The following is a 14413-nucleotide window of genomic DNA, read 5'->3' on the forward strand; positions in this document are numbered from 1 at the left end:
TCTGTCAAATACACAAAAATAGGTTCCTGAAATTACAAATTGCCCATTTTACTCTAAGGCAGTCCAGTTGGTGGTTTAAGTGGTTTACGTTTCATTTGGATGACAGAACCTATACATTCGTTTGGGAGTCCAGAGTGTATTAGTATAGAGCAAAGATCACACAGAAATGTTTCAAATAATTAACTTAAAATCTAACACTCACAACAGAAGCTCCGCTCCATCCCCATACTAGGCCAATAATGAACAACCAACAACACAAAACAGGTTAAACTCATTCATTATCACACCTTTTAGCTGATTTATTTATTTCTTAAACATGTTAAGCCATCCATTGCCGTGCTGGCAACAGGTACACACCATATAAGGAGTGGTGCATTGCATTGACATCATACGTTTCGTCAAAAGAAATTTTTTTATCATATTTTCCCCTTAAAAAAAAGAAGAGACAAACCAATTGAAAAGAGAAAACAGTACGGATGACAAAGACACTGGCATTGTCTTGCAGTGGTAAGGAGACCACAGGCTAGTAGAAGCACTGATCGTCAAGGAAGACATCCCAACATTTATTACAGTCCAACTCTCATTTGACTCGTCTCCTTCACTGTCCTCTCACCATACTCTTGTATGACTGCAATCCAATGCTTTTATGACGCTTCCAGACTTATTGGCCCAACCATCAGGTTGACACTTCAACTGACTGAAGGTAGAGACTATAGTGCCTTTGCTCAATCTTCATCTCTACCTTTTCCGTGCAACTGGCAAAGTAACACACTGGAAATGACAAGAATAAAATGACAACAGAAACCCTACATACAGTCATACAATACAAGTACAAACATTATGAAAAATGAGCTTGTTTTCTTCTAATTTTTATACAAAATGTAAGGGTGCTTCTGCAACCAGGAGTTTATTTAGCCTCCTTTTAGATATGAGGTTTTGATATTTATGTCAACCATGACTGTGTTATTGTTTTTACAGCAGTTCCATGATATTGGAGGACATTGGAAACATTTGGGACAGGACTGATGCACAACATTAACAAATGCAAACAAACAAGTCAGTGATTCACTAATCAAACAGAAGATATTATAGTTTCATATGATCTTACTCACAATATTCCCCCCCATGCACTACACAATAGTCTTGAATTTTCATATATTACATATATGCTACATTCTCTTATTTCTTATTTCACTGATATAAAGGCAAACATACCTCAATGCAAAGTGTAAGCTGCTCTGCTTTTCTTTACATTTAAATTAGTATTATAGGTTGAAATTGGACAATTCAAACAGTATGACTTAGCTCATAGCAAACATAAATGTAGCTCATAAACTGGATTTTACGTAAACTCTTAATTTCTCTGATAGCAAGAATAGCAATTTCAATGTTTGTTTTTGTTTTTATCAACAATCACAATGTATATACATCACCAGAACTAAAGCAAGCTCAATTTTAACATTCTGATCTTCCAAATGTTTTTGTATTGCACACACATAAATACACATAAAAATACAGAACTAATTTTTGGGAGAGGTTACAGTAGTAGATTTTTAAACATCTCTATTTTATATTTAAAATGCATACCAAAACATCTTAAAAAACAAACAAAAAAATGTTGTCAATATGCTTGTTTCATAATGTCCAGATACGGTGTGCAGCCACCCGATGGTGGTTTTGAATGATGTCCATTAATAAAATGCCATAACAGTAAAATGTATTAATACTTGTGTCCTGTGCGATGTCATGTCCTTATAGAAGGGTCAAAGGTCAGAGAGCAGTCATGGGTTGGCTAGTTGACTGCCCTTCTAGATTTGCTGATGGGATTTTTTTTCTTTTTTTGACCAAATGTTGATATTCCATTAACTGCAAAAGGAGGGAGAGAGAACATAAATGTCAGAAATCACAAAGTAATGAAAATGTTAACTGTGTCGATAAATAATCAGAACAGTATAGCCTTTTTTTCACAGCAAACATTAGAACCTGTAAGAGCAGGAAAAGCACAGATGTGGATACTACCATTAAAAGGCCCTGGCACAATACCACTGTTCTCACTTGGAATGTCCCTTACACACCTATGGTTCACCCCAACCTATGATTTCATTCACCTGGCATCATTAGCCCTCTTCTTGGGGTTGTGCAAGTGTGTACAGGGTGTGCTTGACAGGCGTATTACTCTCCTGTCTCTTTTGTTGAACTTGTTCAGATGGAACACAAGCCTTTATGATTCATATTTGTTTGTGGTGTTTGGTGACCTCAGGTAATTCTCAGCATAACTCCATCTAAGTGAATAGTAAGTGAAATAGTGGAAAATGGAAATACAAGGGTGTGCACGGCCCATAAATGGAGCAGAGCTGTAATTAAAATGATAGGTTACACCTATACCTATTCCTTTCCTGCTATGAGAAATCAAAGGGTCCGTCATGAAAAAGACCTGTTCAGCCTGCTTGTGTGATGCATTAATGACTGAATTGTCAAGCTTAAGAATGTCAGAGCTCTTAAATACTCCACCTTTGAAACTGACTGTTGAATTGACTAAACTCCTCCATCTGGCAAGGATTGTCCAATCACAGTGGGTCTGTCAAGCTTTGGATTTCCCCACATAATGCAATTGTGTGCTGGCAGGGTGGTGTCATTTTTTTTAGTTTTTCTAAAGCAAAAGCTTTCTATCATACACTGTTGCTCATAAAGTTGAAATACAATATTTTTTACCTATTTCCATGAAATGATTGTGACAATGTGATTCATTTCATTTCACCTGGGTAATTGGGACACATAATATAATCATTGCACCTGGTCAAAAGTGATTACTGATGCATTTAAATAGGAACACATAATATAATCATTGCACCAACAAAATTATTCCAACTTTATGGGCAACAGTGTATATGCAGCCATCAAGTGCATATTTAGTTTTAAAATGAGTCGAAAAGAGTAACAGCTAAAAGTCACCTGTAGACAGAGTTTTCAGCTAACGCACACATTTTGTTGGCATTGGTTTAAGCTAGCTAGCTACAACTGGTAAAATATGCTTCAACAATCGTCATTCTACCTGTCAAAATCTATGGTTATTCACTAAAAAGGTCTTTAGAAATGACTGCAAATTTCGAGGAGTAAATCTGCTTCCTTTAAAACAGTAAACTACATCATGTGCAGTGCTAGAATAGAAAATTAGACAGATGTAGCAACAATAGCTAGGCGAGTGGGGCTTAGCGAATGGTTATCCCTTTCGCTAAGAGCCACCTCCATCATGGTTGGTCTGATTCAAAGTATAACAACACAAAACTTAAAAGCAGAAGCCTGTTCCACTGCCATGTGGTTGAAGTTTGTAACCTGTTGCACCTGTGACCACACCCAACAGTGTGTACTGACCACATCCTGGAGTATACTTCTACATCACTGTATCAATGTGAGAGTTTTAACCACTGAAATCTGGAAAAAAAAAAAAAAGAGCTCTGAGCTGGTGTTTAGTTTCTCTTTGATCAAGGTTTCAGCTGTGTGTTTCTTACTGTCTCTTACTGGGAAGGGATGCTGGGTGAGCCAGAGCGGTGGAAGTGGATGTTCTGCCACTTGCCGTCACGGCGATGCCACACACGGGTCTCCTCAGACTGCATGGTACGGGGCATGCCGCTGCCATCCATGTACTGGGTCAGTCGAATATAGGCAATACATGCTGCATTTTCCCCAATTAGGTGCACATGTGGGTTCAAGAGGATGGTGTGCACCGGCTTATTCCCTTTGGAGAGAGCTGGGAGTGAGAAACAGCAACTCATTACAGGGAGGTTACAGAAATCTAATATAGCTGCATGGCTATACGAAACAAGGCACTGATCCTACCTTAGAAGGATTGTTAACTGATATGAAAACAATATGAACTAAAGTCTCCATATGTTGATGCTGGATGGTGGACAAGCACAAGCTTGCCAAGTGATTGAGGTTTCTGGGACATATCTGGTTTATTTGAACTATTTTTACCACGACTGAGGACATTCTGCCATTTATAGCAGTCATTATTCATTAGTGATTTCATACTCCAAGGTTAGTCCATAATCACAGCCATGCCCTTGCAGTGTACCAGCAAACACGAACTGTAAACTGATCAGTGTGACTATTGATATAGAACAAACAATTTATCCCATGCCCACTAATGCACAATTTATACTCCCCTTGGGGGCCTCCCTTGTGATTTTACCCTACCAATTAATGTGAAGCAATGAAACAGATTTCTGTGCAGAATTTTAGGGTATTTTGTCTCTCTGTACATCATGTGTTTGTTTCTAGCTCTTGTTGCTGCAGTGCATGGGTGTACATTTGGGAATAGATAGAAGGGACATGTCCTTCCTAATGTCCAGGTGTTGCTGAATTGTCCTGCCAATGTTTTTTACCCATCTCACATGATCTTGCCATTTTAACTCCCCTCTGTTTTCTGTCAAATGTTGGCTATCATGATAAGGAGTAAAAGACTGGGATATGTGTGATGCACGACTAGGATCTGGAAAAACACAACTTCAAACTGCATTATGCAAGTTGACCAGCAGCAGCCCGGTGGTAGCAGTGGTGGAGTTGGTGATGAGTGGTGGTGAATCTGAAACAGTATTTATATCTATAGTTTAAAGGTTTGAAATGTTGAAAACATCTTCACCGGACAAAAATAACATCAGTTGATATTATATCTAAATTTAAGTGAAGTGTTTTCTTATTTGTGAGGTGAAAACGCCTCCCAAAGCAAATTAAGACATCAGGTTCTTTTTAAAGAAGAACTGAAATGTGCGCAACAGCTGAGCTTAGCTAATAAGAAGATTCTGTAATCAATCCAAACATGTATCTTCTTTGAAATTAGTTTGAGAAATACTTACTATTTAAAGCCTCCCTTCCTCTCTCCATGAGTGGATCGAGAGCAGAGTTCTTACTGCATATGGGTCATTAAGACATGAACATTTTCATGAAGTCAATTAGTCACAACTGATTTGTTTGTTAATGTCATCATTTTATTCTGAAAATCCTGTCAAGACACAGTTGAGCTGCAGGCTCTCAGGTGAGCTCTGATGCCCTAGTGAGTTCAGGGTGCTAAGTGATAATAATACGAGAAGTGTTTTTTTAAATATAAAAGGAAAAATCTGTATCTCTGTCATGCAAGGCTTGAGTTGTGTTGCCCAAAGCAACAAAATAAAAGGACACAATTACAGAATCTCAGGTCAGATTTGAAAATGGCTCACAGCAGATAGTTGGCTCAAACAGAGCAGCACACTATCTACAGGGTTTTAAAAATGTATTTCCTTGTAAGATCCCCTTGAAAATCTTTCATGTCAATATTTCTGTTAATTATAAAAAGTAAAATATCTGCTTAAAAGCAGAGAAAAATCTGACAAAAAACTCAAACATACGCCCTTGCTGCAGTGGGTGAGTTATTGTTGTTATACTATCACTTAACATTGTGGGACAAAACCTCACTGAAAGATTTAGTGATTTTAGTGCACTGTAGATATACTTCATTTTGTCACGTTTTTCAATTACTGTGCAATGTATTCAAATAAGGTGAGAATTGTACATTGTGTATTTTTGGCTCCATAGCTGCGGTGTGACTGTTGGCCAGGACATTAAATTGAACACTGAAAGTTCTCCCCACTGAGAATCAGACAGGGAGGTCTTTCACATGTGGTTCAGAGATGAGATCTTACGCATTACAAAGTCACAAAAGAACATTGTGCCAATGTAAGCAAGCAAGTTCATAAGAAACCTACTTAAAATTGTCAGACCATCTGGAAAACGTTAAGCTGAAGTAAATAATCAATAAACAACCTCTAATTGCTCCATGGGTCAAATTCTTATCAGCATCTAGTTTTGGAGCAACCCCAGATCCAAAGCATCTAAAATTCAACTGCTCTGGAGAACACTGGCAAGAGCAAGCATTTTACATTGTGAAAAATTTCCCTCTCAACACTATAATTCTGTTGGGACTCTAATTAGCCATTGTATTCATCTATTGTGTAAAATGTGACAGTTTCAGCCCACCTGGAACTGTCCTAATGGTGCTGTTAAAATTTATTTTCTGACAAAGTCATGATTGATGTTTTTTCAACTCACCATTCTCAAAGTAAAAGCGATGGAAGTCATGTCCTTCCACCAAGTTACCCAAAGCTTCGGGCTCAAAGGAAGTCAGACCAGGGTCACAAATCTTCCTGTAACACCAAAAAAAGAAAAGAAGACTCAGAGAAGAAGACTCAACACAGTAAAGTAAGCATATCAGTTTCCAGTTAGATGTCACTGTATAAATGCTGAGAGAAAGAAACTCACGCATATGCCTCAAAGTCTCCATTGTTGATAGACTCAATCAACTGTTCTGTCACTTTGATAATTTCCTGTTTGCGAGCTATAAGACAAGATCACAGAACATCAGCTACCCAAACTGATGTACAAAAATGACTAGTTGTTACTGTATTTCAGGCAAATGTAGGGTCTGAGTGCAGATAAAGGGAGTCTGACATCAAATCAGCTTCAAACAGGTTCTAGTCTACGAAATCAGCAGGATTTCAAAGTTATTAGAAATGGAAGGCGCTCAAAAAAGTATTTCACAAAGTCATTTCATGTCTGTGTAACATAACAAAAAGAAGGCCTCCCATGACTAATAGGAATATCAGGCAGGAAAATGCAGGCTGACACGATTCCTTTCACCCAACAAAGCTCAAAATGAACAAAGACAAACCAATGCTCAGATGCAAGTATTTTCTACAAAAGCAGTTTTAACTAAGTAATGTTGACAGTTACCTTTATTGTTATTGGTGCAGGCTGGGGGATATTGAAAAAATTACTTAATTTGTGCAACAAAAAGACAGTAAATAATAAAAGAAAATACTGTATATCATTATAATAGTCCTTCAAAGGCATAAACTACAATGCTGAGCTACATGTGTGTATGTGAGTCAGCTTTTAACTGTGTGAGTCAATGTTTGGGTATCTCAGAACATAAGAGAAATGGAGGAGTGAGAAGGTAATATGTATCAACAAGACAGGAATATACAGCAGGAGAACATCCTCTTCAATTCATACACAGAAGAAGGAGAGGGGCGAAGCAGATAACTTAGGGGTCAAAAACACAGTTTTTTTTTCCTCTGGGGAAGAGGTAGTCAATGCAACACAAGGAGAAATAATCTCAAACATTCAATCATCTAAATGAGGGAAATCATTTGAAAAGTAGGAACCCAGGATTTGAGGCACTTTACATGTTGGGAGCAGTTTCCTCCAGTGATGACTGACTAGATAATAGGAGGGGAACAAAACAGGGCATCTCCCATACTGTGGAGGGACTTACTCTGAACTGAGGAGGTGGGAGTCTGTCTTGAGTCAGACATCTGTGAGGAACGGCTCTTAGAGCTCAAGATACCGCTCACTAAGCTGCCCAGACGAAGGGCTGCCGAGTGTGTGTGTGGTGGTGAGGGATGTAACCGAAATACATATGTATGGGCAAAGGCAGGATAGAAGTTATGGGGAAAACAAGTATATTTTCAACAAAACATAAAAAAGGGAGGAAAGAAAACAGAAAGAAGACATTTAGTAATAGTGAAATCAAGACAGTGTATGCAAATGAAGAAGAAAAAGCAAGTAGTGTTGACAAATGTCAGCATCAACCTCAGACATAAAATGGGAGAAACTTGAGTATGTGAGGGAGGGTAGGACAAAAAAAGAACAGGGCGGACTGCTTTTTGCAGGAAGAGTTGACAGCCAGAGGGGGGTTGCAGTAGTGAACTTGCTGTGCAGTTACAAAACAGGGTGAAGAGAAGCATACAAAGTGATTGAGTGATCGGTCTGAATGAAAATGGCGAGGACTGACTGTTGTAAGTGCACAGTGTAGGCGACAACTGTTAAGTATGAGAAAACAAATAGGCTACACATGTTTCCCTACCTTTTACATCTTCATCCTCTATGGTAGTGTTGGCACTCTCAATGGACTCCTTAAGAATGGCAACATATACATTTTAGTCCTTTGAATTTGCATATATTGATGATGATATGGTACAATGTATGTTTTAAATATCAATGATTGTTGGAAAAAAGAAGTTTGTAATAAAATGCTAAGCTTAAAGCTATCTTTAAGAATTTAAGATTTTATTTTCTTTATCCTTTATTGCAAAATAGCAGACAACAAATAAGAAGATGGAGAGGGTTAATGACATGCAACTAAGACCCCAGCTGGGCTTAAATCAGGGATGTTGCAAGTACATGGTCAGGATATTAAACCCTGATGCTACCAGTATTCCCCACTGAACATAATTTATTAATGTTTGATTATGTAACAGTCAAAGTTAAGAGCTGTTTTTGGTGTTAGGGAGATACTGTTGTTTTTTTATTAACTGTACTGTGAAAGGAAAAAGCCTGAAGTATAGGAACAAATGGCTTTAATATGAATAAATGCAGCTAACAATGAACATGGTGGTTTTGTTGTAATACCTTGTTTCCATCCACAGGGTTGTGAATCACAGTTGTCTGTGGTTCCTGAAGAGCAAAAGTGACAGAGAACTTGTGGGAAGAGATAACTAAAGAAACCCAGAAAAAGGTATGATGGCACAGGAGCTGGTAAAGCATATGTGTGTTTTCAGAATTGGATGGTTGAGAAGGTCTATCTATCTATCTATATATCTATCTATTTAATAAAGAATAAACCCTTCTTCGCTTGTTTTCTGTCTTTGTGCTTATATTATCTCCCTTCTTGTATGGTAATGTCTTTTTTTCTGCTTTTCTCTCATCAGCCCTCACCAGTGTCCTGCCTTAGTAATCAGATGTCTGGGCTTTTGTGGAATCGATCCTGATGACCAGCTCAGTCCTTCTAATCACTCACCCAGATTACACTAGATTATAACATCAGCAGCCTGCATCTGTGTGTGTGTGTGTGTGTGTGTGTGTGTGTGTGTGTGTGTGTGTGTGTGTGTGTGTGTGCATTATGATGATGGAGAGAGAAAGGAGGATAGAGAGAGAGAGAGAGAGAGAGAGAGAAAGAGATGTCATGTGCCTGTGTTCATGCGTAATCATCTAGACAGCAAATGGGGAGACAGGAAGCCTTTGACATCATGCAGAGCAGCAGTCATGTGGCCTGACGTAGGCAGCCAGTCAGCAGACACCATGCACAAGCCAATGAGTGACGGCCAAACCACTTGGGAACGTGGCATCACATTGAGCTGACAACCTCACTCTCCAGCCATGCACAGACAAACTATACGATCAACATATCCTTGGATTACGAATTTTACTTTCACATGCAACAACGAAAACAGTAAAGTACTTTTCATGACACGGGAGGAGATCATGCATGCCATAGGTTTGTAAAGAGGAAGGAGAGGGGAGAGATTCTTGCAGAGGAAAAAGGGACAAGGAGAGGGAGGGGGTGGGAGGGGTGGGGGGTTGAGGTAGAGGTTGCCCCTAACTACAGATTTAGGACCACACTACTCAAAGTCAAATCCAAACATGTATGTGAAGCCTTATTGCTCAAGCCCTACATTATCATTATACAGATCCAGCAAATCCTAAATGGCCGAGCTCGGGTATTCCCCCACGCATGCTTTGCTAATTCAGATGAATGAATGAACACATCGATCTGAATTATGAATATGTTACCTTTCATACTTAGCTTTATCAACTATGGTGCAACTGAGACATGCTGCGCAGTGGCAAAAGCTTTTACACATTATTTCATTCAGGGATAGCCAATAGTTGAGCTAGACATCCGTCTCACCCTGTGTTATCACCCATTATATTTTTCATATTCTTATGCACCTGGTAAAGAATTTAAATAGTAACAAGCAAGGTTGAGATCAAACAGGAACTGATCTGACCCCCTTCTGTGAAAGGGTGAACCTGTACCTCCTCCACAGTTGGGGGTGTGAGATGGGGAGTTGTAGAAGTTTTGCAGATGAAGGTGCGAGTGTAGGTGAGGTTGTGTGTGTATACCAGTGCAGGGGCAGGGCCAGTGTCTTTAGGACTGGTCACTGTGTTGGCTTTGTTGTTGACCTGCAGGGGGCAGTGTAGAGGGGAAATGACACACATACACACTTTTCAGACCCACTTGTGCACACACGCATATACACACACACACTCGGGCAACGGTCCATTCCAAAGAGATCATCCTAACCTATGTCTCAGATCTGATGTTACCGACTGTTACTGTTACCAACCAAGACCTCTTTATGAAATCTGTGTATTTCATAAAGCAGATTTAGGCAGACAGGTTTATCCTGAAAGTAATTGGAGGAAAACTTCTTATGTTTCTAAAACCACATTTCTTAATAGACACATTTTGATTTATTCTAAACTGCTAGACCTACATGAATATAAAAGGGGTTGTTAGTAACCATATGGGGGAGATGAGGAGACAGCTATTTAAATTTATTTTTGACCACCCCCCCTGTCAGATAAGCTAGGAACAGGCAATAAATTTACACAGCGGACCAATTATAAAAAAAAGGGAAACTATGCTGACAGTCCCTTTTCCAACTGAGATCTTTCCAATAAAATGTTCCTCATCCATCTATATGAATGTTGATTTATATTGGTACAACTGAAGAAAAAAAATCTAATAAGTAATATTAATAATCTAAACATAAAATTGTGGGAAAGACTGTCATCTTCAGTGAGTTAATACACTTGGCTATGTTTACTGTTTACTTATCACAAATTGTGATAAAGGAAATCAACACAAAGTAATAGATTTCATCTGGATTCACCAATTCAGAGGGAAAATTTTCCCTGTTATTTTGTACATTCAGTATGTTTCTTTCATAAAACATACTACTCTATATTGTCAAACTTTCACTCTCTTGACATGTCTCTTCAATTTTTACTCTAATGAGGACTTTTTTTTTTTTTAAATTCTCATTTTCCCTCATCCATGTGACACCATTCACACTCCCTGGAACGGACATAGTGTAGGCCTGAGTAAGACCCAAACACATAGACACTGATTCAGACAATGTATGCAGAGGTCCAACCTCAAATTAAAACTCACTTAAATGTAGAACAGGCACACAGAATTAGTCAGCTACACAAAAATCTCAACACACACGTGCACATGTGAACACATGCACCTCTGCGTTAAGTGTTCATTTCAGATCGGACCCCAAACACACAGAGAAATTAGGAAAGAGCACAACAGAGGCTCTAAAGTAAAGATTAAATGTCTATGGAAAATGTGAGACATGGTCCATTAAGGAAATACAGGCAGGAAGAGACACCATAGAGACCAGTATTTAGAAAAAAGAAAGGATAATTGTACTAGAAATATAGTCACTCACATATAATCAATGTGGTCAGCTGTGCCACAAAACAACTGTGAGATCAAGCTAAGAAAATAATCATTGCCCACTGCTTGGAGTGACTGTCCCTGAATGATGATGCTGTTAAGTGCAAAATGCATAATAATAATCCTCTCACGTTCCAACAGACTAATGCAAGTAACAAAGCATTCTCTTCACTGTGCAAAGCAGCTCACCTTAACACCGTCGGGCTTCTTGTTGAGCAGACTCTTGGCTGCTGTAGAAGGAAAGAAAGAGACAGCACTTCAGCATGAGAGCTGACAAACAGAGTCCTGAGCCTGAGGCTACACTAACATGCAGCAAGCATATCAGTCAACTGTGCTTATCTTCAAACTCCAGGTGCAAAAATCCAACTGCAAGATCCATGATGCAATGCAACAGATGCTCTGAATGGCATCATCATTTATGCAAGGTTGTGTCCTACTACATATTAATTCACATGTGAGGGGCTGAAGGGTGGGTGGTTGACTGGGTGTGTATTTAGCAGGTGATGAAAAGGATAATCTACCTAACTCCAGGAGGCTCACACAGCATTCTTAACTTGACATTTGCACGCATACACATGCACTTAACCACTAGCGCCCACATATACAATCCCATCACTCATCTCACGCTTTGTTTCTGACAGCATAAAGAATCCAAACACTAAGTTGCACTTCAAAATACATGCTGTATCCTTGTCTAAATTTCATTCTGATCTCATATTGGCACTTTGGCAAGCGTGAGATTCAATATTGCTCTTTTCGAATACCAAACACCTCATCTTCATGCATATGTGATTGGCTATTAGGAGAGCAAGAAAGGCTAAAAATTACAACTTATTGGCTGGGCCCTACCCCACATATTTCCCTGTCATTCCAAAAATCTTACCTCAAATGGATACCACAATCCAAACAAAAGAAGGAAAGAAAATTGAAAAAGGAAGAAGATGATGAATAAAAAGAGACACAAATGCACTAATGCATTTTTCTGTAGAATGAAGAGAGAAAACAGGCTGGTAAGAGCCTGAGAAATTAGAGATAGGTCAAAGAAAATACATGCAAAAAAGTATGACAGAGTGCAAAATAGTGGGAGAGAGTGGTAGAGAACAGCTAGAGAGATAAAGAGAGATGACTCTGTTTACCAACGGCACACTGTATTTGTGCCAAGATCATCTTTGTTCTATAGAGAAACAGATCGAAGGCGTTCCAAAATAGGTTAACAAGCCTCTATTCATTTTTTTTTTTCAAAGTTAAAGATTGAATACACATTTTTACCTATTTTGTAATGCCTCTGATTTGTTTCCTCGTGAATAGAAGATGCACTTATCTTAGAGCAACTACCCAAACCACTTCCAATATCAAAGGCTAAGAAATATTCCCAACCACCTGCTTTTTTTTTTTAGGATATATGTTTTTAGTTTGGGAAAACCAGGTCTTGGACACTAGGCTGAGAGAGACATACCTGAGAAGTTTCTTGTGACCAGCAAAGTGGTCAGTATGGCTCCCTGCAGTGGTAGAAGAGAAGGAAAGAAGGCGGTAATGATGATGGAAGGAAGGAAGAGAGAAATAGGAAGATTGATTATAAGGTTACAGCAAGAAAGTGGAGCACAGCAAAAGGGCAACTTGAAGGTTTAAGAGAACAACTCATCATTTCTGAGTTACCCTGAGAAGTCTTGAGTGAGGAAGACAGAAAGAGAGAGGGGGAGAAAGATGGGTGGATGGACTGTTCTATATAAATAGAAACATGAAGGACTGCCCGAAGCCTCACCTTGAGTTTCCTCCTGGCGTTGAATTTCTTCAGGCACTCCACAGTCTCCTGCCTGTGCATCATGGAGGCTACAGTGGACCGTTGCTGCAGGAAGAAGATGAGAGGATTTGAGGATTAGGAGGGAATGGAAACAATAGGTGGCAGGAATGTATTGTTGTGCATGTGTGGGCAATGTGATTGTTGGGAGATGTGTGGTCATGGAAGTTAGACAATATAGAATTTAAGCAGTCTGTTACTTACAGTAGTTAATTATCATCAGTGTGTGGATCTTTATTTATGTATGTGTGTGTGTGTGTGTGTGTGTGTGTGTGTGTGTGTGTGTGTGTGTGTGTGTGTGTGTGTGTCACATACGCAGATCCAGGGGTGTTTGAGGGCCTCTGCGGCAGTGATGCGTTTACTGGGATTGATGGTTAACATCTTGTTGATCAGATCTTTGGCCTCAGGAGTTACAGTGTCCCACTCTGGGGATGGGAACTGCAAAAGAAAACACAATGTCAAAACTCATTGCACAGATAAAGCAAATACAGGCAAAAAATCATATGATTTTAATATTCTTCATGTATCAAGTAAAAGGAAAAGAGAAACAATAAGGAAAAACATGAATGAAGGAACAGAAAATTTATAAAACAAACATCCTTTGAGAGAAAGAGACATAAGAGATAAAAGTAAACCTGTGTATTTAAGACTGAGTTTGTGTGCAGTAGGGCTACTGTTAGAATTAGGGGTGTCACCTTATACTAGTACTGACGTTGTACAAACTATGTCGTTTGTTTTTAATGATAGCCCTACTGTGTATGCGAGTGCACACTTACATCATAGGCCCCAGCCTTAATTTGTTGGTAGAGGCGGTGTTGATCCTCATCCCAGAAGGGAGGGTAGCCCACCAGCAGGATGTACAAAATAACACCTGCGAGGTGGTGACATGTGAAGTTAAGCAGGTAAGAACGATATATTGCAGTGATTTTATTATTCAACAAGAACATAAAATTCACTCTTTTGACACTGCACAATACACTTGAAACAACATGAAGCTGCAGTGTAGGTGCAGACCATGCTTCTTCACACACCTGACCAGGTCAGACAAAGCCTTAGATTGAGGCCTTAGCTCCAGCGTCAAGTTTATTCGAACAGTTGCAGTGAGAGAATTTGAATGTTATTTACCACAGGCCCACATGTCCACTGGTTTCCCATATGGGTCTTTCCTCAGAACTTCTGGAGACAAGTAGCCTGGGGTGCCGGCAAAACCTGGAGGAGTGACATGGAGGGAGGGAGGAGATGTGGAATGGTAGGCGGGAGTGGGCATTTTATTGACTAGGCTAACTAAATGAGTGATTGCTTGATTGCTTGGTTGCTTGACTGACTGA

The 14413-nt window shown here is 39.3% G+C and overlaps 1 protein-coding gene across 13 annotated transcripts in view; it reads right to left on the minus strand.

Moving 5' to 3' along the window:
- Positions 1–265: 265 nt before the first annotated feature.
- Positions 266–14413, minus strand: part of LOC111231374 (calcium/calmodulin-dependent protein kinase type II delta 2 chain) — a 35488-nt gene continuing 21340 nt past the window's right edge. Inside the window, exons 8-22 of one of the 13 annotated variants that reach the window (XM_022758428.1) lie at positions 14211–14294; positions 13862–13956; positions 13401–13523; positions 13050–13133; positions 12744–12786; positions 11477–11514; positions 9940–9999; positions 8446–8490; positions 7901–7949; positions 7310–7408; positions 6766–6786; positions 6295–6370; positions 6085–6179; positions 3520–3748; positions 266–1866 (exon numbers count right to left, since the gene is read on the minus strand). In XM_022758428.1, the coding sequence (XP_022614149.1) occupies positions 1863–1866; positions 3520–3748; positions 6085–6179; positions 6295–6370; positions 6766–6786; positions 7310–7408; positions 7901–7949; positions 8446–8490; positions 9940–9999; positions 11477–11514; positions 12744–12786; positions 13050–13133; positions 13401–13523; positions 13862–13956; positions 14211–14294 (1145 nt within the window). In that variant the 3' untranslated portion in view covers positions 266–1862. Of the gene's footprint in view, positions 1867–3509; positions 3749–4856; positions 4910–6084; positions 6180–6294; positions 6371–6765; positions 6787–7309; positions 7409–7900; positions 7950–8445; positions 8491–9939; positions 10000–11476; positions 11518–12743; positions 12787–13049; positions 13134–13400; positions 13524–13861; positions 13957–14210; positions 14295–14413 lie in introns of those variants that run through there. The other 12 variants (XM_022758426.1, XM_022758427.1, XM_022758438.1 and 9 more) reach the window with 12 other exon arrangements.

This window comes from Seriola dumerili, unplaced genomic scaffold (assembly GCF_002260705.1).
Source record: "Seriola dumerili isolate Sdu_G_001 unplaced genomic scaffold, Sdu_1.0 BDQW01000301.1, whole genome shotgun sequence".
Lineage (NCBI taxonomy): Eukaryota > Metazoa > Chordata > Actinopteri > Carangiformes > Carangidae > Seriola > Seriola dumerili.